The 25,941-nt window shown below is 42.0% G+C and overlaps 1 protein-coding gene across 13 annotated transcripts in view; it reads right to left on the minus strand.

Annotated features, from left to right (window-relative positions):
• Positions 1–25,941, minus strand: part of FOXP1 (forkhead box P1) — a 564,105-nt gene that overhangs the window by 40,945 nt on the left and 497,219 nt on the right. For 12 of the 13 annotated variants that reach the window (XM_056853065.1, XM_056853017.1, XM_056853024.1 and 9 more), the window contains 4 exons: positions 19,599–19,682; positions 5,298–5,499; positions 5,110–5,189; positions 4,378–4,479 (listed from right to left, as the gene is read on the minus strand). In XM_056853065.1, coding sequence (XP_056709043.1) covers positions 4,378–4,479; positions 5,110–5,189; positions 5,298–5,499; positions 19,599–19,682 — 468 coding nt within the window. The remainder of the gene's footprint in view (positions 1–4,377; positions 4,480–5,109; positions 5,190–5,297; positions 5,500–19,598; positions 19,683–25,941) is intronic. The other variant, XM_056853056.1, reaches the window with a different exon arrangement.

The following is a 25,941-nucleotide window of genomic DNA, read 5'->3' on the forward strand; positions in this document are numbered from 1 at the left end:
ATCAGTTCCGTGGAATTTCAACAAATGTTATTTTCAAGTTGCAAAGAGAGGAGAAAATTCCATCTGAATCAATATTCCTGAACTGCCTGAGAATTTTTCGAGGTGCCTAGGGCTCTCATGGTGTTTTTGACAGTCGCAAAAAAAGATTTCCCTCTCTAGCAAAGAATGATCAAGGGTGATTACTTGCAATAGCTAGAGACATAGCCATTAAGGGTCAATGTGCAATTATCGGGGGGGGGGACCCCAATTTGGGAGATGATTTTATGAAATTGGACCCAGTCGTCCCTTTTGTAAGAGAAGGGAAATAGGGCATTCTGCACATAGGATTCAGACACAATACAGAAACAAGTCTATTGCTTCTCAATCAGATGGGGGGCTAACTGAAAAGATCTTATTAGTTGTCATTACAAGACAGGACTAAAACTGTTTTCTATGCATATCTCTATGCTCGCTAGCTGACAGACAGAAAGTGGTATTGGACCATGTGTTTATGATGGGTGCTGTACATTTCAGCAATACCTTGGATGCTCTTACAGAGCTAAACCCTACACAACAACCTCTAAGGATCTGCAGCTTCTTCATTTGTTTTCAGTCGGGCTAAACCTGCAATTTTGTTAAGGAGGGATCTTAAAAAAAAAAAAAAAAACCCCAGGGCACATAGGGAGTGGCTGGGTCGGGACCTTTTTTGGAGTTGGCATACAAGCAGAGGAGCACATAAATTTTTGGAGGGGTCACTCCTACTGATTGTTGAGAGCCACATGGATGGTGGAGGCAGGCTGACTCCGGGATGATGGTGTGTGGAAAAATAATCAGACAGCTCCTGCACATTTAAAATGTTGAATCTTCACTCTTCCTAAACTTAAGGCGTAGCAGGACGATTAGAAATCTGAGTATCAGGCTGTGTGGACTGAACAATTGGCATTGTAGACCACCAGATAAATTAGAGAGAAGAAGATTGGGCAGCATGGATTAAAGATGGCTGGGAATGAAGCTAGCGATGAGAGATTTTTTTTTTTTTCCATTTCAGGAAGAAGGAAGCAGGTGGACCAAGTCGCTGTTAAGAAATCAGTGAGGGATGGGTGGAAATCTATAAGAAAATTAGCAATTGAGAATTTGGGGTCTCAGGCTCTATTTTTACATTGTACTTGGTTTGTTGCCTTGGGTGAGCAACTGGCCTTGCAGCCTCCCTAGGTCGCCTTCTGTGAAATGAATGCTGCAGCAGCCGACATGGTGTCAAAGGAGGAGTCTGGTGTTTGGGGCCAGGGCTGGATTAAGCATTAAGCAAAATAAGCACGTGCTTAAGGCATCAAGGGAAGGGGGGCACCACAGAAATTTTCCATTGCCGGATTTACCATGGACCATATGGTGCAAAACTGCAAATGGTGCAGCTGAACCAGGGGCCACAAAAAGCCCTCCCCCCCAATAACTGAACAAATTACATACATACAGTGACTCAAAAAAAGCAAAAGGAAACCTGAACATCACAATTTTTACTCTTATCCTTTAAAAAACGTAAGGATGAAGAAAAAGTAGGCACTGAGAATAATCACACTAATCTACAAGGCTCAATATATTATTTTTTAAAAAAATATTAAATAATTTAATCTTAATTGTTGATTTTTTACAAATATATATGGGGGAAACCAAAATATTTTAAGTGCTTAGGGCCTCTAAAGGTCTTAATCCGGCCCTCCTTGGGGTTCAGACTCTACCTCTTCCTTGTACTTGGATTTGTGGTCTTGGGTACATCACTTATCTTCACTTAACTCAGCATTCTCTTTTGGGAAAGTGGAAGCACTGGAGAAGTGTACATGAAGGCAACAACACACCCTTACAAGACCCGGCACTCGGTATTTGAAATTATGCTGCCAAGCACAAACCCAAGACTAAAACCTTTACAAGGTTAGACTTTGGATTACGGTGGAATGCTGATAGGTGTCTGTTTCCAGGTTTGAACTAGAGATGGAGAAATCTAACTACACAGAGCCTCTAGAACACTCTTGAAAGTGTCAGAAAGTGAATGCATGGGACAGGGTTTTCTCCTGTTCTCTGGCTGGGTGTTTTGCCACCAACAAAGTCTTCGGGGTGGGGGGGATTATTTGTAAGTAAGTATGAGGCTAGCAGCCCTGACCTGGATATCCCAGGCTAGCCTGATCTCGTCAGATCTCAGAAGCTAAGCAGGGTCGGTCTTGGTCAATATTTGGAAAGGAAACCACCAAGGAATACCAGGAAGAAGGAGGTAGGCTATGGCAAACCACCTCTGAATGTCACTTGTCTTGAAAACCCTACGGGGTCACCATAAATCAGCTGTGACTTGACGGCACTTTACACACACATTAGGCCAACACTGAATGCCAAACAAGCAAGTCATATGTGCTGTCAGGAAACTAACTTCCCAAGGGTGCCAAAGCCTGATTTGGCTCATAAGTAAGGGTAGGCAAAGGTGAAGGAGGGGGGGCTCCACTTGTCTCACTATGTGTCTGTACATGTAGTGACCCAACTCATGTCAAACATATTGTCTAGTTTGGCTTTGAATCTTAGACTGTGTAAATATCAGCCAGTGCTAAATCTTATGAGTGAAAGGCAAGAACAACATGGGCCCAGCTCAGGGTGTGTGTGGGGTTGAAATGTGGAGGTGTACAAAAGGTTTTGGTTTTTTTTAAGAAAAGGAAATTAGGGTAAGATCCAGTGAATATTGATCAGACCTAAATGAACATAGCACAGAGAACCATTATGATTTCATTTATGTGTATGTTACATTTGTATGCTGCCCAATAAATTCAGTGGTACTTCAAAACAAGCCTACAAGCGTAGGACAAGCTAAAAGTTCCCTAACTTTACTTCTCCAAGTAAAGTTAGGGAACTTCATGGCAGAGAGGGTTTTGTTATTTCATTGTTTTTATAACACGGTAAAGCAAAGTGAGAGCCAGCATGGTGTAATGGTTAAGATGTTGGAAAAGGACCTGGAAAACCCAGGTCTGAATCCCCACTTGCACCATGGAAGCTTGTTGGGTGACCTTGGGCCAGTCATACAGTCTCAGCCCTGACCCTGGCTAGTATTTGGCTGTGAGACCTCCAAGGAATATCAGGGTCATGACATGGAGGCAGGGGTCACCATAAGTCAGCTGTGACTTGATAGCAAAAAACAACAACCATTGGGAAGATGGCTAACAAATACGAGAAGCAAATAAACAAATGTCAGAGTTGTGATTTCAACTGGGATCTTCCATATCCAAGGTCAATAAAGTAGTCATTGCTCTACCCCCAGGAAGTGAGTGTTTGGCTTGTCCAGTAGAAGCTTCACTGGCTATTAAATCTACAGGCGTGATCCAAAGGAGGGCATACCTAATTGGGGCGGGGGCGCAGTTTCCCTTTCAAAAGCTTCCCTGATGGAAATTCCAAGTTTCCTTTCAAAAGAGCATTATGTCTCAAAAAGGCCGCTTGGGTACTTGGCACGAGAGCTTTTTAAAGACAATAAGAACGCAGCTAACGTGCGCCCGTGGCATTTCTCTTTGAAAGGGCACTCATGCCAAACTCCCCAAACTGCCTTTTCAACCATGATGGGGGCAAGGAACTTTTTTTAAAAAGCCCTTGGGAGACTTTTTATGAAGGGGGATTATAAATATCAGTTTGGGCTTTCTGAGGGGACAGGTCCTCAGAAGGAAACTCTGCTAAAATATTCAGGTACCATGTGTGCCACTTTGGACTGCAGCCATTTTAAAAAGAAAGGAAAATTCTACAGAATTTATAGCACACACTGAAATTAACTAAACGCAGCCAAACTATTGAAATTTAAAGCACTAGGGGTATTTTGTTAAATTGCTAGATTTAATATTTTTATTGGCTTGCATCTTTACTGCTGTGCCCAATTAACCTGTATTGTGTTTCATAATACACCAGCGAATGTTTTGAGAAGTTGGCATGTTAATTTAAGGCAGGTGTATCAGCTGGCTTAAAAGCTAGTTTTCTATGAATCCTTGGAAAAAGGGGTTTGCGGTTTCCAGCTCAAAGAATGTGTTGTGTACATAAAGCCACCATCTGATAAAGCTTCTTCCTCGCCCTTTCCCTCCGTCCCTTGAAACATTTCAGTGCTAGGAACAACTACAGCAGAAAAGCCTGGGTAGTTTAATCACAGGACGTGGAGGGGAAACGAAACAGTAACGGGTATTCAAATTGGTGGGATTTCAAAGGCAGGAGGACATTTTGCTGCCAAACAGCAAGTTGTTTATGCAGATAAGAGGCACCCTCTGTGTGTCAAAACAACTGATCTAAATTTCAAAGTCCGCACACTGTTACAATTGCTTCTGTCCACAGCACTGTCAGTTCTGTACATATCAGATGCTAAAGCAACAGGCGTACATAGTGATACGGGCATACCTTCCACGTGGCTGCGTTCCGTCTGAAGTAGGCAAACATCCGCGTGAACCAGTTGTAGATTTCATTTAGTGTTAGCTGCTTTTCTGGAGATTCAAGAATGGCCTGAAAAGCAATTAAAACGCAGCAATGATCTTAAGACTAAATGAGAAAAAAACAACAACAACACTTGCAGACACTTGCGCATTGGTCTGAATAAATAAAATCAAAATGTGCTTCGGAGCTCAAAATCCAAAGGAAGTCTTCACCCTCCGATCTAAGATTAATGGTTGCATTTAACAGCTCAATGGCAAAATTCAAAATGGAATTATCTAATTGTTTTGAGTTTTATTTCTGTTTCCTTACAGAAATATTAATTTATTAGTCATTCATAAAGCAGAATCAAAGAGAAATGCAAAACATTTCACTAGCTGATTAAAGCTTAGTAATTATTTTGAGCTCAGATTAATTCTAGGGATCAGAGATTACTGTAGCTTGTGATAATTGACTTGCCATCTTTAAACAGGCTCATTTTCAGTGTTGTGTGAAATGAATTTCCTAATAATCACATCGTATTGTAATACTTAATCAAAAGCAATTATGGTATATGTATTGCAGTTGTGGGGGAAAAAACCTTATAGCAAAGGCTTCAGCATGCCTGCATGTGAAAGGGTTTTGTTCTCTTCCCTCTGTAGAACACACACATATATGTACAATGCTGGATGTCAGCCAGCTGTTCAGGATGGTTTCACTTACCTGCCTAATTAAGGATGCATACGTAAAGGGCGGCCTAACCTCTGCGTTCTTGTAGAATTCTTGGTTCTGCGCAAGATCTGCTAAATAAAAGTACCAGAATCCTTGTATTATCGTGGCCAGCAGTTCAAGCAAAAAATACATAACACCAGAAAAACCAAGTCTTTGGGCCTGTATACCCAGCAAGTTACCTGAAGAGATGGGCACGTTGTATTTATCAGAGTACCGCCTTCGGATAGGCCCCACGTTGTGGATGCTTGTGGTAGTGATGACAGAAGGCCCCTGGCTGACAGGAGTGATAGGCGCCGTTGGGGTTGTCGGGGTATGAGGTAAGCTCTGCGGAGAAGCCTCTGACACCGTCTTTGAAAGTGTGACGCTAGATACAAGATTTAGCTATGAAAATGGGGGGAAAGAAGATTTAATAAAAAAAAAAAATTTTCCTCACAAATTCTTGTATGCCCTAATGGTTAAGAGTATGAACTTTAGGCTCAGAAGCTCCAAGTTCAAATGTCACTTGAGCCATGGCTTTAAAAATGCTATTATCTCCCAAGTTCAGCCCACAATATGAGTAAAATGATGCTGACCATCTTTACAGGGTTAATGAAATAATATATAGATCGCAAGTGATTTCAAGTTTAGCTATAATAATAATAATAATGGTTAGCATTTATATAAAGTATATGATAATATGTTATAATTTTCTCCTGTTCTACCTATATATACAAACCAAAGAATTTCTTTCACATTTAAATAAGACTCTGCATTCTCTAGAAGTACTTCAAATACACCAACACACAACAGTTCAGGTTGCCTTTTCTTAAAGAGAAAAAGCTTGTTATGCAAAATAAATGTTTACTTCCCAGATCTCAAGCAATGGATTTTTATATTAATCCTTTATCGTAGTGCATAGTCACTGATATTTAATTCTGACTGTAGCAACCTAAGACCGTGATTCAATCCATCTCTGAAATGGTGTCCTTTGAGAATACTGAGCTTTAGTATCACAAGATCATAAGAGCGCTGCTGGATTACATCAGTGCCCCATTTAGTCCACCATTCTGTTTCCTCCAGCAGTTATTATGATATTCAGGAAGGCCCACAAGCACATGCACGGAGGCCAAATCCTCACTCACCCCTAAAAACCGGTATTCAGAGGACTCTACATGGAAGCCCCATTTAGTGATCTTAGCTACTGAGAGACCTATTCTCCATGAATTTGTTTAATCCCCTTGAGCTAATGGCCATCAGTCTATCCTGCAGCAACGAGTTCCAAAGGTTAATTGTTATTGTGGGAAAAGAATACATTGTTTTGTCTGTCATCTACTGCTTGTCAGCTTCATGAGCTATAGAATTTTGAGGGGGTAAGGAAAAGTTCTCTGCATGCACTTTGAAAAGGCCCAGCCTCTTTAGCCTTTCCTCCTTTGATCATTTGGGTTTTCATTTTTTGGCACTCTTTCTAGCTTTATGATGCCAGCATCAAACAAGCAAGTTTCAAGGCATAGCCACTGGTGAACTGGCATGAGGAAACAGCACCTCTTAAAATTCTCCGTTCACAAGGAATCCTGTCCTCTTTCACAACTGATCCCCCTGGGGTGCTGTGAGTCAGCCTGTGTTTTCATGCTGAGGAGTGTTTTCAAGGCCTCTAAGCGTTATGGGACCACCGTAGCAGTATGGCTGTCTCTTACATAACTGTATTTCTCTCTTTGCAAGACACCCTTGGAATTATAGATCTGTAAGGGAGGTAGAGGCAAGGAATTCTTGGCTTTTACCAAACAGGCAGAACTTATTAAACCAGTAAAAGTTTACAGTGAAAATATGCTATATGTTTATCTTGTACACATTCGCTTTTGGAAAAATCGGAAGAGAACTGAACTTGAAAGTGTGGCCATATTCTGAATTATTCGCACAGTACAGAAATAATTCCATCACAGGACAAGCTAACACTTGAATAATGTGACTTAGCCCAGCAAAGGTGTTAGATATTTTCCCTACTATGTAAATAGCATGCTATCTATAGAAACCAAAACATACAATGCCTTGAATATCCAGAAAACGTGGTTAACCAACATTGCCCAGAGTACAAGCTCCTCCCCTCTAGCCAACACCTCTGGTCCATATGTAGTGTTGGCCAACCTCCGGTACTAGCTGGAGATCTCCTGCTATTACAACTGATTTCCAGCCGATAGAGATCAGTTCACCTGGAGAAAATGGCTGCTTTGGCCATTGGACTCTATGGCCCCTCCCCAAACCCCACCCTCCTCAGACTCCGCCCCCAAACCCTCCAGCTGGTGGTGAAGAGGGACCTGGCAACCCTATCCATATGCCCAACTCCTGCAACTCCAGCTGGCTGGGCTTTTGACAGACAGCTAGCACTGCCAACTGACATTATCCTCAAGCGCCTCTATCCTCCTCAGTCTGCCTTGAGCTTTCGGAAGCCAGCTCTGCCAGAGGGCTCCCAGGAAGCTACACAGGACAGCTCTGTGGCTCAGGGGAAGGGTCTTGCCAGGCATTGGGCAGTCATTGTGGCGCTCCCAAGGGAGCGTGGTTTGGGTGCCATGGTTTCCAGTGGGTATTCTACTACTGAGAATTTTTATAGCTGTAAACAATGAATTCTTGTCCAGAGGACTCATGGTTTCCTTTCTGTAGATGTAAGTAGGTAGCAACAATACCTTTCATATACATTGGCATGGATGTTAACCAAGTACTCACTTATTTTTCAGCCTGCTACAAACATTGGAGTTAGAAAAGCAAATAAATAAAACTGTTGTCAACAAGCATGGCTAATGCACAAAAGAAGAATGAGGATATAAACCAGAGGCTATAAAGCAGCAAGGGAGTCCAAGTTGAATCATGCATAATCTCCCCCTCGCTAATGCAAAATTTCACTGAATCCAAATGCTTAGCAGCTGCAGGCCTTTACTACTCCCCCCATTGAGTCTAACTGATTTATAGTGGTATAAGATGTCGTAGGCTAGAATCCACCTCATCAGATGCATGAAAAGCTACCTTATTGTTGTTGGCACATACAGCTTGACAGCCAGCAGGGTATATGGAATAGGGTGATGGTCGAGGACCAGGAAGATTCCCTGGGCTACATTCTGTGACTTGGGCTGGCCACAATCTCTCAGCCCTATTCACCTCACAGGGTTGCTCGGAGTACAAAAATGGGGAAGGAACAGTAGACCACGTAGGCTCCTCAGAGGATGTAAATAATACCAAGATAAAATGTTATGCTTTTAGAGTGCTGTCCTAAGCAAAGTCTCCCTGACCTGGATAGCCTCGGCTAGCCCAATTTTGGAAGCTAAGCAAGGTCAGTCTGGGCTAGTATTAGGATGGGAGACCTCCAAGGAATACCAAGGGCGTGACGCAGAGGCAGACAATAGCCAACCACCTCTGAACGTCTCTTGCCTTGAAAAACCTAAGGGGTCGCCATAAGTCAGCTGTGCCTTGGTGGCACTTTCCACCACCACCAAGTGTTAAAAACATTTAACAAAATAATACAACAGACTAACCCTACTCCATTCTGGAAAGCTTTGTTGGGCCCTCAAAGAATTTAACGCAAAGAGGGAACATATGGACTTTATGGCAGAAAAAACAGGGCTTTAAGGATCAAGACATTGTTACTGCGAGATAACTTAGGCTGAGACTGTGGGATTGTCCCAGCGTCACCCAGTAAGCATCCATAGCAGAGTTGGGAAATCTTGGGAGAGGAGGGTGTGGGACAGAGGGAAGATGTGTTTCTGCTCCACACATTTTCCCCAAGCTCTCTCTTTCCCATTATGGAGCAGAAGGGGAAAGCAGCTGCAATCCAAACACATCTATACTAAAAACAAAACACACACACACACACAAAACCACACAAAAAATTAACAGAACAAAATGAAACAACCCTCCCCAAATCCACACCTGAGAGGATGGAACACAGCTGCCACTCACCCCTGCCAAGGGAGAGGGTGGTAACAACATTAATTTTTGCCTAGAGAAGCAGTCTCGTTTTAGCGAGACCTGACTGCTGGAAGCAAAATCTAAATGAGATGGACCCCCTTGCCTGATCCAATGGTTCTTACGTCCTGGAGGGGATTAATGTACAGGTTTTGCTTTCAAAATGATCCAGTGAAGTCATGAAATGATGGTCGCCAAGTATAAGCCTACCTGAGAATGCATTCGTACTTGAAACCACGAGAAACATGTTTCCAAATAGTAATTTATGGCATAGAGAAAGAACTCACTTTGAACTCACTTCTATTGAGTTCTTCTATTTAGGTGCATTGGCTGATTGCACCAATTGAGCTATGTTCCTGTGGCGCCTATCCATCACATATGATAAAAAGCTGAGCAATGATAACAATAGTGCAATGGAGAAGATGCTCTATGAAATTAAATCTACTGTATTTTATCCCCACTCTTAAAGTGGGCGTTAAAAAAAAACACCAGTCCAACAACCACAAGCAGATCTGAATCAATTTTCAGTGCTCTTCCATTGCACAAGCTCAGTAAGATTGGCTCTCCTGCTGGAAAGATCACGGATACTGTTTCATCATTACTGTTCAAACCATTCAATTTCAAACGAGTTCAATTCTGTTTTTACTGTTTAAAAGCTTAAACATTTAATCTGTTTCTACTAGGAAGCTGGGGGAGGGGGGCAGAGAAGCTCAAAGGTCAATGTTCTCCAGTTAAATAATTTGAATTGAGTTAAATTTCTGCAGGCTTTTCCGTATAAGGTAGCACAAGTGGAAATAAACACAGAAAGTGAAGAAGAGCGGGGGGGGGGGGGGAGGTGCCGCCTTTAACAGGCTTGACAAATGACACTAGGATTCACACCCACTGCTGGGTTGCCACTAATAAGCTACAGAGGAAGCAGCCAATCTCAGCTAATTACCAGATAAAATTGTATTGTAAGGACTCTAATTAGGAGATGCTTATGAAGGTGATCTAATGATTAAACGCCGCATTCAAATGACCCCACCATCAATGTGCAACGGTGCAAGATGTCACCGGAATATTTTGTAGAAACAGTAATTTTATTTCAAGGGGGGGGGGAGAAGTAATATTTGTAATAATGGCTACGAGGTAAACTAATTAAAAGACAGTTCCTAGAGGAAGGCTGTGGCTTTGAGCAGCTGTGGCCGTTCCAAAACAAAGTGCCAAATCTCGACAGAGGAACTGCAGTCAAGTGGAAAATTTCTGCCTGACCCCTGCTCTCGCTATTAATTTGCAGGAAAACTAATGACACATATACATATTCCCACAAAATTGTTCTAATTGCTAATTTGCCAAAGGAGCCCAGTTTCCAAATTAAACATGACTTCAGTCTGAGAAGAAAGAAGACGATGAAGAGAAAGAGAAAGGGGGGGGGACTAGAAATCAAGGCACAACACCACGCGTCACCTCAGACAACTGTTGGTAGATTGAGCCAACAAGTTAAGGAAACGGTGAGTCTCCTCGCTGCGTGGTTATTGAAGATTTGCTTTGCAAACTTTTCCTAAGTGACAATATTGCTCATATTTAGGTGGCCCTACTTTCATCAGGTACTTTCCCAAAACTGTAATGGGAAGGGTGACAGAGAATTTACACTGTGTATATCTGTGGATGCGCTGTTTTCAAATACAGACATTAACTGTGAACTGGACCATAAAAACTGTATGAATAGTGTTTTTGGGGGGTTTTATTTGTTGGTCTTAAAATATTAATCTTCATTATACACTATTAAATCATAATTTTGTTATCAATTAGGAATAAAAAAGCCCATCTAGATTCTATTTTTTGCGTCGGGCAGAGAAGATTAGACAGGGCAAAGATCAGGAAGTGCTTGCGCAGGGGGGGTTGCTTTTCCTGATGGAAATGCCACACAATTTCTCAGTGTTTGCGTTTTCTATTTAAAACATTTGATGATTTTAAAAGTCGCTCGTAAAGGCAACTGACATACAAGTAGCTTCCAGTCTGGTATAATTTATTTTGATGAGGCATTTTTTTTTTTTTTTTGCTACAGGCTAACAGAGGCAAGTTTCAACCCAGTCTTTATTATTATACTGGATGTGCAGGGGCAAGCGTATTTCGGCCAGTGTAAAGAGAGGGACGTCAGGCTGAGTCACGTGCATTTCTGGCAACTAGCTATTTATGCTTGTCCCAGTAGCAAGTAGCAAACCTTGTAAGCATCTTCAGGTATTACATTAAGGATCGTTATACAATTCGATACTTAATCAGAATTCTTGGATTCTGTTATTGCATATGGTAAAAACCTGTGAATGAACAGCTAATATTATTTGTTGCTGAAAAGCAGCTATGTTCTGCTTGAGGAAGAATTGTACCTAACTCAAAAACCGTGTACATCCCCTACATCCAACAGGCATTGATGATATAGTAGACTAAAATTTTAATTCCTCTTGAACACATGAAGCTGCCTTATACTGAATCAGACTACTGGTCAAGCAGCGTCAATACTTTCTACTGAAACTTGGCAGTGGATCTCAGGCAGAGGTCTTTCGTCTACCACCTGATCCCTTTAAGGGGAGATGCTAGGGATTGAACATGGGGCTGCCTGCATGCCAAGCAGATGCTCTACCACTGAGAAATGTGCCTCCCCTTCCTTACGATCATTCAGAAAAAAATTAGATTGTTCACTCTGTATATTATATTGCAGGGGGAAAACCCTTTCTTAGCCCAAAGGTGTTTCCAAGATTAATGTTATTTTCACTGATATGTGTGAGTGCACATGCTCTCTGATCTCTCGTACAAACTGGCCTATTTAAAATGCTCAGAAATTACGACAAAGAAGCAAACATACCAGGCGATCGCACACATTCTAAGGAAAAATATCATGCATGCTACGCTGAGGCCATCTGTGGTGCTTTAGGGCACTGATTCTTTTTATTGTTGGTGCTACCACTGTGATCATGGCTAAAACAGATGCCACAACTATACCTCAGATGTTCCAGGGTAGATGGGTACTGACTGCTAGCCAGTGGAGGTGACCAAGAGTTTGGTCTGGGAGATTTAATACTTTAGCCATGAAAATTTTACACATGCGTATATATATATATATATATATATATATATATATATATATATATATATATATATATATATATATATATATTTGGCAGGCAGCAATCACTTAACAGGTGTTATTATTGGCAGGGACACTAAGGAAACACAAGTTGAGGAGTGGGACTTAATGAAAAACAGTATATAAAAACAGCTTTTGTGTGTTGCATTTGCGGATCTCTTTTTATTGCTACATATCATTATTTTTCAAACTATAAAATACAGCTACAGCAGCTAAAATGCTCAGTCATTACCTCACAGTTAAAAGGCTATTTTTTTAATGCTTTGTTTTTACAGTTGCTAAAAACAGGATTTCAAAACAATCCTAATTGCTGTGGTTAGGGTAAAGGAAAATACATAAAAAGTAGCCAACAGTTATGTCAGCTCCATAAAGACGGATGTGCTGCCAGGTATGCAAAACCCCTTTTTGGAGCCAGGGAAAGAAGAATGCATTCCTTCTCTTGTTCCTGAGTAGCGATCTGCAGCTATAGCGTGCCATCCGAGAGCACACTGGGCCCTGGATTCCTTCTGTCACCTCAGGCTCACACATGAATGAAAATAATAGAATGACTATTGCAGTGCGTACAAAAATCAGAATATAAAATGTTTCTGTCACAAGCAAAATCTAGCAAACAATTTACAGAAGACATGAATACCAGCTCACACAGAAATCTCCGAAAATATACTGATGGGGATGGACGTAACCTTTCTTAAATAATAACTGGGTGCCACAGAAATAAAGATGCTTCACAGCTACTTTTTGAAGCTTGTGTTTAAACACAGGGACAGGTATTCTCCAGCCCCTCCCTTCTGCTTTAACCCCCACTTTCTCAGAACTTGTTTCAAAAGGAGGGACAAAAGAGCAGAAGCTTTTGGACGACCTCTCCTAAATCATGAAATAAATCATTTGAGTCTCCCCCAAAGTCTGACAGTTCATCTGAGGGCAATGGCTCTCATCCCGAGTCTCATAACTAGCAGGATAACAGCAAATAGAGGTACGCAAGACGACAGAGCTTGCAAGGTGCTTTAAAGTTTACCAAACCCCTGCCCAGCCAATCAGGAGAAGGAGGAGAAGAAGAAGATGGTTTTTATATGCCGACTTTCTCCACCACTTAAGGAAGAATCAAACCGGCTTACAATCACCTTCCCTTTCCCACAACAGACACCCTGTGAGGTAGGTGAGGCTGACAGAGAGAATGACTTGCCCAAGGTCACTCAGCTGGCTTCGTGTGGAGGAGAGGGAAACAAATCCAGTTCACCAGATTAGCCTTTGCCGCTCATGTGGAGGAGTGGGAAATCAAACCCGGTTCTCCAGATCAGAATCCACCGCTCCAAACCACTTTGTATAAAGCATATACAAAACATAAAGGAATTCTCTGTTTAGACTTGGGTCCCATCCCCAAGATATCTCATTATGCATATGCAAAGATTCCTAAATACGGAAAGATCCGAAATACGGACCACTTCTGGTCCCAAGCAGTCCGGATAAGACATACTCCACCTGTATATGGTGACTAAGTTACTGAACATTTCTAAACAAGGCACATACAATTTGATTTTACCCTCGGGGCAAGGGAATTCTGGCTGTGCTCCTCTTCTCTTACAAGTACACCTATACAGGTTGGTCTCCATGCCCAAGCATTCTTCCCATCTAAATTCCTTATTTTCCTCAGTGTCGGCCTCTGTGGGTGCCATGCCTCGGCTGATGACAAGCGCACACACAAACCCTTACTGTTTATAAACACAGCGCTCTGATTAAATTCCATTCGCTTCTGTAAAGCTTAAGCACGGTGACTGATAACAGGGGTGCTCCAGAACACGACTAAGAGATCACTTCTTTCAAGGAGATAATCTCATACATGCATCTTGCCGCGATTACACCTGACAAGACACTGCTCTCCATGGCTGGGTGGATCCCAGATTCATGGTGCAGCTCCGGGGACTGATCAAAGAGTTCAGCAGGACAAAAAAATATGGTGCTAATTTATGTAACTAGTCAAGACTAATGCACTTGACCAGTGAAACACCAATGGGAAAGGCCACGCGGTATTCGGCTACAGTATATACTGCCCTGCCAAGTCCCTCACTTTTTCAGCTGGTTATGACTATAATATAAGCATTACAAGCTTTTCAAAATGTATATATATATAAAAACCTCATAAACTCCTCTGGCCAGTCATTAAAAAGCTGCAATCCTGAATTTTGCTTTTATTGCTATGTTTGGAACAGTTATGACTTTCTCCTTTAAAAATGGGGGGGGGGGAACCCTTTTCCATTAAACCTAATGTACACCTTGCATCAGTTAAAGAGAGAAAGGAAAAATTAATTACTGGGTGTAAAGAATACTTTGCACGGCAGCAATGGTCATCAGATCTTTCCTAGTCAGTCCTATCCCTGCTGAGTTAAAAGGGCCAAGGTCTAGCACAGATTCTGTGATGCCGTCGCTCCCCCCACCCCCTTCACAGGGAAAGCACAATATGCAAAACACTATATTCCTACATTTTATAATTAATTTTCAAATGCTTCACCTATACATATTTTAATAATTTCTGATTTATCTGATGGTATCTATAATAATTTTTTTCTATATTTCAATAAATGAAAAGAAGGCCGTTTCAATCCAACAACAGAGTGTCACACAATATAGGCCTGTCAAACACGATATATTTTTTTTAAAAACTTCTAACATGTAAGTTAAAGGATAAGGAATTTATAATGCCGCCTGTGAACGAAACCACTTTTCATACACAAATGTGATCTTTTTTTTCCACCCAAAGGGTAATACAACAGTACATTTACATAAACTAATCCAAACAATCTATGTATTTGACAATGGAGAACCTCACACAGACCGGCTATTGTTGGTTTACATCTTGAAGTTCTTTATGTTGGCTTGTAACGCTGCTCTGGCTGTCAAAGGTTTGACTTGGACTCTAAATAAATGGTTATACAAGTGCTGAGCAGCGATATTGGACTTCTTTGCAAAAGAAAACCTGCTGCGTATGAATTCAAAAGCTATTAATTTTTCAGTCAAAAATATTCATGCCTATTTCTTTTAATAGAGAAACACTGTGCTGAGCAACTGAGAGATAATGTTGACTAGTGGTACAGAATTTTCAATAGAGCAGTTAAAAATAAATTTAGTAGGAGGTCCTCATCAAAGCTATAATTTTCCGGAATGTAAAACATTTTTAATACTAATCAAGACAGTGCATCCTCCCCTGATCACTCACCCCCCCACACTTTTTCCTACTGCTTTTTCCTGTTTATCGGCTGTATTAGAAATACTTATGATAGCACCCCCAACTGTTATTTCTGGGGATGATTAACAAAAACGACCAGATTTTCAGCAGGGGCTTACTGGTCAAACTGGCTGCATATTAACTCCTCATCCTGCCATTCCCTTCCCACTGATTATAATCCCTGTGAGGGCGCAAAAGAGCTTCCCACCATCTGCAAGGATCCTTTCCGATGCTACCGTTGAGGGCACCTGTTTGGTATGCGCCCAGGAGTGCTGGATCCGCAATGTGAGAGGGACACATGCTACGCTCTGTGTCGTCTCACGTGTACAGTGGTGCAAAGCCCCTTCCCACACATTGTAAAAAAAAAAGAGGAAGGGGGGCACATGGTGGGCTGAAGGACAGGGCGGGGGGAACAACAACTGCTGAAACATTTTACCGGAGGCAAGCCTCCCTGCTACAAACTGGACCATGGCAGGAGCTCCTAAGACAGAAAGCTAGCGTCCTTTTACTAAGCTCTTTCAAACCCGTTCTTTCTGTTTACCACAGGTACGTCATTCAATGCTTTGGAGAGAAGGAGAACCCCTAAAAAGCCAGTCAGCAAAACTGCTGTGGAGGGGATTTGCACAAAGTCTGCAAACTATTGAAGTGCGACGAAAAGAAGGTACGTCTCGGCGGCACACCGCACTTAAAGAGTTTTCGACACTCCAAAAGAATGGATTCTGCAGAAAAGCCCTTAATGAGATAGACAGAGAGTAAAGCAAGATCAAGGATTCTAATGAAATGTTTGATCTAACATTAAAAATAGCCCATCTGTCAAAATCCGTCCAGCACGCCCTAAAACGACAAGAGGCAAATGTAGCATTTTCTTTAATGTACCTTGCATTTGTTTTACTCCTTTCCTCCGAACGCTTTAAAATTCCTAATTGCTTCATGTGATTATTCCAAATGGAGGGAGTGATTTGCTTCTTGATTTTAAGATTTGTAAGATTTAAAGGTACACTGCCTTTATTTGATTTTTACTTTAGAATGACGTGAAAATTAATTGAGCGCAGCCGATCTATAGGTAGCACAAGCAGCTTTAATCAATAGGCAACGATGCAGCATGATAGTAAACTACTGGTTTACCTGTTTGGGCTTTTCCTGCCCTCTGTAAATAAAGCAAACACACTTGTGTGTATGTCTGATTTATGGTGATAGAAATAAAAAGGAGTCAGACTATTAACCCAGCAAATATGGTAGCCTGCCGAGATGCAGTTGGTAGACAAAAATTAATGTCTGAAACAGAACGCGTTACACATTACAGAGACAGCGAACATAAAATCATTAAACACGCTGCACTCCTCTGTTTTCCCCAAGAAAATAGTTTCTATTTTTGAGGTTGCACATGAAATAAATAGCTGTAGAGGGAGGTAGGGAGGACATTATGGGAGCAAAGCTTTCTGAGATAAGAAGTAGCAGTTGAGCTTTGTAAACAGACAACCTTTCTTTCTGTTTTACAGCAGGCGTTTATATATTCAAGAACTGTCATGTCTTGCTTTAATCTTTTTGCTAAGGTTTTGTCACATAAACAGAGTTAAGTGTATCTGCAAGATGGTACTTCTGTACTGTCATACTGTATCAAAAATTGTATTTTCTATTTTTTCCTGTCATGCAAAGAAGACTGTGTTAAGAAAGTTAAGATGAGTGCAAAAGATCAAACCAATAGTACATCTACTCCAGCATCCTTTTCTTTACAGTGACAAATCAGATGACAATATGCAGGGTATCCTATTGTTGCCTTCAATTGATATTGAGTGGTGTACTGCCTCTGAACATTTAGCCATGTGGCTAATTGCACTTGATGGACCTATTCTACATTTTCAGTAATTTATACGAAATCATGTGTATCTTTAAAAAAAAAACAAGCTGAAGGAATTAATCTCACTATCATGAACACACTGTGTGAAAACAATAGGAGGAATTTTAACCTGATAACATTCTTGTAAATGTACCAGGAGCAGAGCGCAGAGTGCAGAATTGTGTACACTCTGCACAGTGAAAAATAGAAGAGGAGATCAAGCATTCAAAGAGTTAGTTAAAAGGCTAAGGAACCGACTGGATGAACAAAATGTGGCCTATTCCAGATTCCTTCATGCTTTTCTTAAGTCAAGGGTTCCAAACATCTACTATATTACAGATGTTATATAAATATTAAATGAATATCATCTACATCACACTTTGTTGATATCCATGCATGGAAGCTGAGTTGAGGATTAAGTGCTAGAGTACACTGGAGTGGATTCAAAGGTGTCCTGCACGCAGAAGGGCTTCCTCTACAAACACAAGGGCTGTTTTGCAGCATATGTTAGAACACTGCATGAGAAAGATGGAAAACCAAATCCAAAGATGCTCATCTGCTAATGCAAAAGCATGCTCGACTACAGTTGTGCTATAGCAGTGAGAACTGTTACAGAACCCACATGCTGCTATAGCATTGCCCGAATACCCATACATGCTTTGGCAGAACAAGTGCTAGTGCAGGGGTTTCCAACATGGTGCCGTTGGGAGCCATGGCACCCGGCTGACTAATTTCCTGGATTAGGGTTGCCAACCTCCAGGTAATCTAAAGGAAAAGAGCAGTAATGGCTCTAAAAAATTGTACACAAACGAGTATTCAATGAAAAAGTGAGTTTAGTGCCAAAGTGAAAACTACAAAAATTAACAGGGGAAACTTACAAAATACAAAGTTTCACACAATTACTACATTTCATCCGCCCGCTAGGCTGCTCCACTCCGGAGCAGCCTAGCGGGCGCATGAAATGTAGTAATTGTGTGAAACTTTGTATTTCATCTGAAGGAGCTTTGACTCCAACTTGAAGAGAGAGCTGATGAAGCTGCCCACGTGGTAGTGAAAACGCGAAGCATCCGGACGGCGTTCCTCCATTTCTCGCCAGTCTTCCTCTTCCTGCGCCTGTGGGATTTATAAGCATATGAACTGTACATAAGTCCTAAGGGACTATAAGTGAATGAATGAGATAAGAACTGAATCCTTGCCTGTTGTATCGAGTTTGTACTCTTAGCATTTTGTAAGTTTCCCCTGTTAATTTTTGTAGTTTTCACTTTGGCACTAAACTCACTTTTTCATTGAATACTCGTTTGTGTACAATTTTTTAGAGCCATTACTGCTCTTTTCCTTTAGCTTGACTATTGTAGTATATGTGCAATTTCTGCTCCAACCTCCAGGTAATAGCTGGAGATCTCCTGCTATTACAACTGATCTCCAGCAGATGGAGAAAATGGCCGCTTTGGCAATTGGACTCTATGGCATTGAAGTCCCTCCCCTCCCCAAACCCCACCCTCCTCAGGCTCCGCCCCAGAAACCTCCTGCCGGTGGCGCAGAGGGACCTGGCAACCCCATCCTGGATCCCACCAATCGCTTTTAGAAAGTGGGTGGGGCTTTTACCCAGTAAGACTTCTGATTTGCCATTGAAGATACAATTATCTGTACAGATTTTTTAAAATGTTGCTTTGGCAGCAGCTGCCACCACAACATCAGGATCTTCCCTTTGTGTTTGAAGGTAAGCCATTTTGTGGCTGGTTCTGCCTCCTGCTTCAGCCATTCTGTGGTTGTGCCCACCATGCTGTGTCAGATTTCAAAAGGTGCCCACAGGCTTAAATAGGTTGGAGACCCTTCTGCTGGTGGGTTTGTTTTCCATTACATTTAATTGGTCCCAACACCCCCCCCCCATTCCTGCACTAAGGCTGAACTACAGGCTGTACTCCAGTCTAAACCCATTACAATCAATGGTCTTAAACTTAAGTAAGTCTGCATAGGACTGCACTGTCAATCTGTCAGGGGTCTTCCTTAATTTATAGACGCAAGATAGCAGCAATCCTACGCAGATCTACTCAAAAGTAAGCCCCGTTTTTTTATTCAGGAAAGTGTTCTTACAATTAATGCCCCAACCTCCCAGCCTATAAGCTTTATAGCGCAACTTGGGAAAAATATTAGGTTTTTCAGACAAAAATCAGAAAATCAAATGAAAGGCACACCCATGCTCTGACATACATTCTAACTGTTAAAATTCCCAGTCTAACGGACTGAGAAAATCAACATCTTCCATTGACGGTCATTTTAAACAGACTGGGCTTGATGTTACGGCCTAAGATGAGGCACACAGAAAGAAAGGCCGCCGCTAAGCTTTCTTTTTCCTCACAGATACTTACAGGCTGAGGGGTAGCTTTTGGTTCAGTTGACTTCACGTGCAGGTGCGTCATCATCGCTTGCAGGCGCTCTTTGTCTTTCGACAGCTGAACAAGAGAAAGAATTTTAAAAGTTCTTGTTATTTTTCGGGTGAAAGGAGTCCAGAGCTGTACCCTTTTTCCTAACACAGGCCCTTGGCACTGGAGATGGCATACGATAACCCCCCCCCCCCCGAAACATTATTATTTCTTCAGCAGTCTGGAAACGTTATACGGCTCTCTTTTTTTTAAGCGAAACAAAACTCTGGGTTCTGGGTATCAGCCTTTGGCAGAGCAAAACGCATTAGCTTTTGACTGAAACAGCTCTAGACCTGATGGCACCAGCGGGTTCACTGCAGCATCAACAGCTAAAAAGACAATAATGAATCATATTTACTCGGCAACCCTACCCCAATGCACGTTCAGGAGGCAGAGCATAAAGGATAGTTAGGTGGCTAGGAGAAGATAAAACCAGAAAATGCCCCCTTCCACCCCCCCTCTTTTTCTTTTTGCCAACCTTCAGCTGTGAAGCTGTATAATCTGCATTCTGGGCTTTCCACCCAGGTTATGAAACATCTAGACCAGTGGTTCTCAACCATTTTTTTGCTCCATTTCCCCCCTTTCACCATTGTTCAGAATATAATTCCTCCTTCCCAAGATAGTCGTAAACTTTATTGAATGTTGCAGATTAAATTAAAAACGACAATTTTACAGATTATTCATAATCCACAGTACATCACACTTTGCTGTAGAGTGGCCCCAATCCCCCCCCACCCCCGGAACCCTAAAATTCCCCCTTGTTGAGAACCCATGAGCTAGACTTTCAAGCAAAACAATCTCTTTACAATTTTCATGTAAAAAAGCTTCTAGTTCTCAGTGTTTCATAAAGTACAGGAAAATGCACGGATTGGCTATTCCTGATTCCAAATCAGTGGTGCCACCCTGACTGGTGCGAGCCAATAAAACCAAAGCTTTTAGACTGTCTGACAAGTAAGATAAACAGCTACGCTTTTCTGACTACTAAATGGAAAGAGAGCTTTTTATTTTCCTTCAGTTGTCAATGGTATTTCTAACGTTACCCTCACAGGACAGAACTCGTAGGAGCGACATGCGTGCTTCCATTACACCCCAAAAAGTTAAAAGGCAAACAGGATTTTCCGGGTATGAAATAATTCTTATTTTAGGAATCATATATGTAGGCAAGGTTAAGTTATGTGTAAGGAGAAAGGTTGTGCAGGATCAGGAGAAAAAGCCTAGAAGATGGGGGGGGGGGGATGAGAAAAGGTGAGATGATGTAGACGAACCTGGACTGCTATTCATAGGGAAGTCCCAAAAGGTGATCTTTGTTGTACTTGATGTTTAGGTAGCTAAACTATGTTAATTGCGAACCCAGGGACAAGGGAGGGAGCAACGGTAAGGAGGAAGAACAACACAGACCATGTTTGGGGAGCTATTATTGAATACAACCACAGGAGTACTGGCGCAGCGTGGGGATGGATCCTGCATTGGGTGATGCACCTGCTACCCAATATTACTTCATCACCTCAGCCACCTGCTGGAAGGAAACTGTGGTGTGGCAAGCCCCAGGATCCCACAGGGCCGCAAGCCGCTGCATGGTTCTCTTGCCACCTGATGGTGACAGCTAGTCCACAGCCCCTGAGCTGGGCATGTTGTGGAATGGCTCCAACCCCAAGACTCCTTAAGGGAGTTCCCAAAATCGGGGAGGCAGGCACGCAGTCACAGCCTCCCCCCCACCATGGATGCCCAAACCAGCCAAACTGTGATGATAATGCAGTGAAAGGAGGACAAATTAACCCAAAACTCAGCTCATAACAAGAAGGGTGGGAGGGAGAGCTGGAAAAAACTGAGGGTGAGGTTCCCGCAGTAGTCCTGGTTAGATGGAGAAAGGGCGGACCAGAGTGAAAACTCTGAACTCCGGGTCCGCCCTTGTCCAGCCAGCTCACAGAGGAGCTGGCCTAGGCTGGCCTAGGCTGCTGCAGGGCCCCTGCCCCTGAGCTCCTTGCTGCTGGCTTGGAGCAAACATGGCCTCAGGTAAGTCCAGGGTCATTGCTTCTCTGGTCTCTATTTAACTTTTTTATACAGATCTTATAATTTACAGCAGGGGTGTCCAATCTTTTGGCTTCCCTGGGCCACATTGGAAAAAGAAGAATTGTCTTGGGCCACACATAAAATACACTAACACTAACTTGGGCTGCACATAAAATACACTAACACTAACTATAGCTGATTCATGTTTTAAGTAAGTTTATGATTTTGTGTTGGGCCGCATTCATAGATGTCCTGGACAAGCCTGATTTACAGGATCAGTCTTGTTTGAAGCATGGCATGTAAAACGTTACTGATACAGGTGACTAGGGACCATAGCCACCAGCACCAACTGAGGTAACAGATTCTCCTTAACTCCATTCAGACAACTGCTTGTTGGATGTCAAGAACAGAGGATAACCCAACTTGTGCAGTTACCAAGCCAGGTATCCTCCTTTCATGATGTAGGGCCAGATATGAATTCCGCTCTTCTACCATGCATTACCCATAAATGAAGATGGTACTTCTGTTTCTTTCCCCACAAAAGAGGAAGGGGACTTACTTATGCGCATCGGGACTTCTGTACAGAGCACCTCCTTCACATAAAGAGAACTGCTAACTGCACAGGCCAAACACTGAGTTTGCATTAGAGTCATGGAAATTTCAACGTGTCTGTGCCCAAGCGTCGATCTAATAATACATACTTGCCCCCATCTCTAATTTTAGCCTTAAAAGTTTCTAGACTTAACCTGTGCTTTACTATATTTTTAAAATACACAATTAACATAGAAGATCGTTAAATTCTAGCTGATATAGCTATTGCTAAATATTATAGCAATTGAATAATCAAACACTACCTATAATAATAAAATATATAAAATGGTACCTATGTATTTTATATTAATTAGACTGAAACTACCAGCTTTACCTGATAAATATTGGTTAAACATTTTCTTTCCATACTATAAAGCAAAAATATGTTAGGGGTATGTATATTTATCGTAGAGTGGCAACCACGCGTTATGGAAATTTTAAGCTCCCCACCCAACAGCTTATTACCATGCAATATCAAAATTGCTCGGAGTCTTAGACACCTCAGTTTCAAGTGCCAGTCAGGAAAAATCTAGCACCAAACTACATGTTACGGCAGACAGAGGCAAGGGCCTGATGGGATCCGCACTGCAGCAGCACCAGGTGATCTTGTTCCTCAGTTTCAGCAATTGAAAAGGTGTGTTTGGGGGGGGGGGAACAAGAGCGGTTGTTGTTGCTGCTGCAGGCCCGATCAGGATAGTGACCTTGTGGTCATTTTTAAACAGCTAAATTTCCCTCTAAAATGGCGTCAGCCGCCACAGGTTGGACCCGTTGCCACTGTAACGTGTAGTCTGGCTCCTAGTCTAAAGTTCCCATGGGGCTCATGGAACTCGTTTAACAGTGTTTTGTACCCTGATAAAGTTACCTTGTTGTTGTGTTTTGGCAAGAGTTGTTTGAGCTATGCATTCTGGACCAACTATGAGAGAAAGAGTATATAAAGTCTGTTTCCTGCATACAAAAGCAGCATGATAACTGCCGGTAACACTGCTGTGTAGAAGCTGGTGCCAGGCCTTTTGTAGGAAGTGGCTCACCAAGTGGTTTCATCCTTCTTTCACCACTCTGCTATAATTTGCCATGTTCCCCAACCTCTCCTCCCGAAACCTTGCCTCCTATCTTTAAGCTCATTTTCCATTCATGCATCAGGCTTTTGGGACGTATTTCATATTTATTTAGATACTCAAGATCAAGTAATCAAGAGCATCTTATAGATATTTTGCATTATGTACTGCAAGCTGAGCCCCTTATCCTATTCACATTAATTGACAGAGTTAGGATACTTGTGACAGGATTCAAGAAAATGGAGAAGCAGTGGCCATAACCTATTCCATGGTTCTGCTCTTAGACAAGAGGAGAAAGGCCCTTACAAGAGTCCAGCCCTCCCTGACAATGAAAAATGGTCAGTCAGAAACACTCTCCATTGCCCGTTCCACCACTGCCTCTGGCACTTGGTCGGTATATAGATAAAGTAACTTTGAAAAATAACATGAATGAGATATGCTAATTTAGCATGTCCAATTTGCATATTAATAATTTTCACAAGTACAAATAATTTAATATGCAAACCACACTACCTGGGTTTGTGGGGATATGCTACAAAAAAACCTAAGTAATAAAGAAAATCAATACCCTATCAATCTACCCATCCCATCTTCAGGCTTCACAGTAGCTTCCCTTGGGTATACACCAGTGAACTAAATTAAGAAAAAACTGATTTACAATACGCTTTCCTACATTTCCTAAGAGTAACTTTATGAACACACACACACCATTTATCACAGTGTTATAAAAAGAAGTCCTGTTCCTTATTCAGAGAAGCAAGCTACAGTAGTGGTCATCATGAGAGCCAGAGCTGTGTAGTGATTAAGAGCGGTGGACTCTAATATGGAGAACTGGGTTTGATTCTCCACTCTTTCACATGAATAGCAGACTCTAAATCTAGTAAATCGGGTTTTCCCACTCCTCCACATGAGCAGTGGCCTCTAATCTGGAGGACCAGGTTTGATTCCCCACTCCTCCAGATGAAGACTGCTGAATGACCTTGGGCTAGTCACGGTTCTCCAAACTCTCTCAGCCCCACATACCTCACAAGGTGTCTGTTGTGGGGAGAGGAAGGGAAGGCAATGGTAAGCCACTTTGAGACTCCTTTCAGTAGAGAAAAGCATGGTATAAAAACCAACTCTTCTTCTTTAATCTTAATTATTCCTACCTCTAATCCCTATCATATGAAATTATAGAAATGTACTCTTCTTGTTTTGGTAGCTAACTTTTTTATGGCCGGTATCAAAGGATAAATTTTGCCCAAAATGTATTTCAGGAGGACGTGCAAATGCTGAGAGTTTGAGAAGACATTTAAAGCTGCAAGCCATGAGAAAGAGCCTCCTGGTTTCAAAGCATGAAACAGAAAGTGGAGTATCAAGGGATTCTTCAGGCTGTTTGTCTACAGGTCAGGAAGCACTACCAATCTGAACCCATAACTCCATTAGCAACTCCCTGCTGTTCAGTTAGATCATTCAAAAGGAGTCACGAGGGCTTGATAGGCCATGGATGTGAGCACGCTCTCATCAGCATGGCACCAAAGAGGGCTCCTAAGGTCTGACAATGGCATCCGTTAATGGTATTGTAGGGGAGATTGCACTTGCTTATTAGCCACGTTTTTTTAGGAAGCAGTGCAGAGCAGAGAAAAATACAAACTGAAATATGTCCTTGTTACAGTTTGCCAAATGGCCTTAGAGCGCCACCTCTCTAAACGAATTGATCTTCACAAAAACGTCGAGGGGAATAAATGAAACAGTAAAGCACTTCATACACCAACAAGGAAATACAGAAATGTTTGTTAAACCGCAGCAGCAATCGTAAAAGAAGCTAAGTGGATGGGAATTATTCACCTTTTTAAAAGGCCCCAGCCTGTTTTCTTCTGCGCTTATCCAAGTGATAATACAACATCAGCGTGTGGTTATGCAATGCTTAACATACATAGGCAGTACATTAGCCATACTTTTTGGGAGCACCTGAAAATGCAGGTGGCAAATGCATGACTGCAGCAAATGATCCACTTCTTACTCTTCTGTAATTCCTCCCCCCACCCCCACAGCAGCTTGGTTGTTGGAAACCGATATGAGTTTGGCTCTTCATTCACTTCAGTGTTTGGCTCGACAGTGATTCCAACATTTGCAAGCAATGCTCCATCTACAATGAGCTGATAATCACATTGTGGATCATGTTTTAATGGGCTGTCTGACTCCAACTTTAGCTTAGTTCTAAATAATCGGGCTACATAAAAATCACCGGAACGATATGGCATAGCAGCTCTTTACCAGACTTCATCCCACAAACAAACAAAAAGATTGATGCTGTCAAGATCTGACAGCACCAAACATCTGTTCAGCAAAATGAGCCTTCACCGACGAATGCTGGATGTGACTTACCCTCCGCATAGTATCCTTGCATACAAATAAGTCCTAAGTCAGAAATGGGATCCACATACAGAAAACTTTTTTTCTGTGTACAGATCACTCTGGTTTCATCGGGGCAGGTGAATTCATTTAAGGGAAGTTCTAAGGAGAAATTCATTTAACCAACAAGCACTGTTATCAAGGAATGTTACTAAGCCAATACAAAAACCTGATACAGACGTAATTTATTTTTGACAAGATGGTAATATATTGTGGGAACACAAAGGACGCAGGGTGAG

The sequence above is a fragment of the Euleptes europaea genome, chromosome 1, assembly GCF_029931775.1.
Source record: "Euleptes europaea isolate rEulEur1 chromosome 1, rEulEur1.hap1, whole genome shotgun sequence".
Lineage (NCBI taxonomy): Eukaryota > Metazoa > Chordata > Lepidosauria > Squamata > Sphaerodactylidae > Euleptes > Euleptes europaea.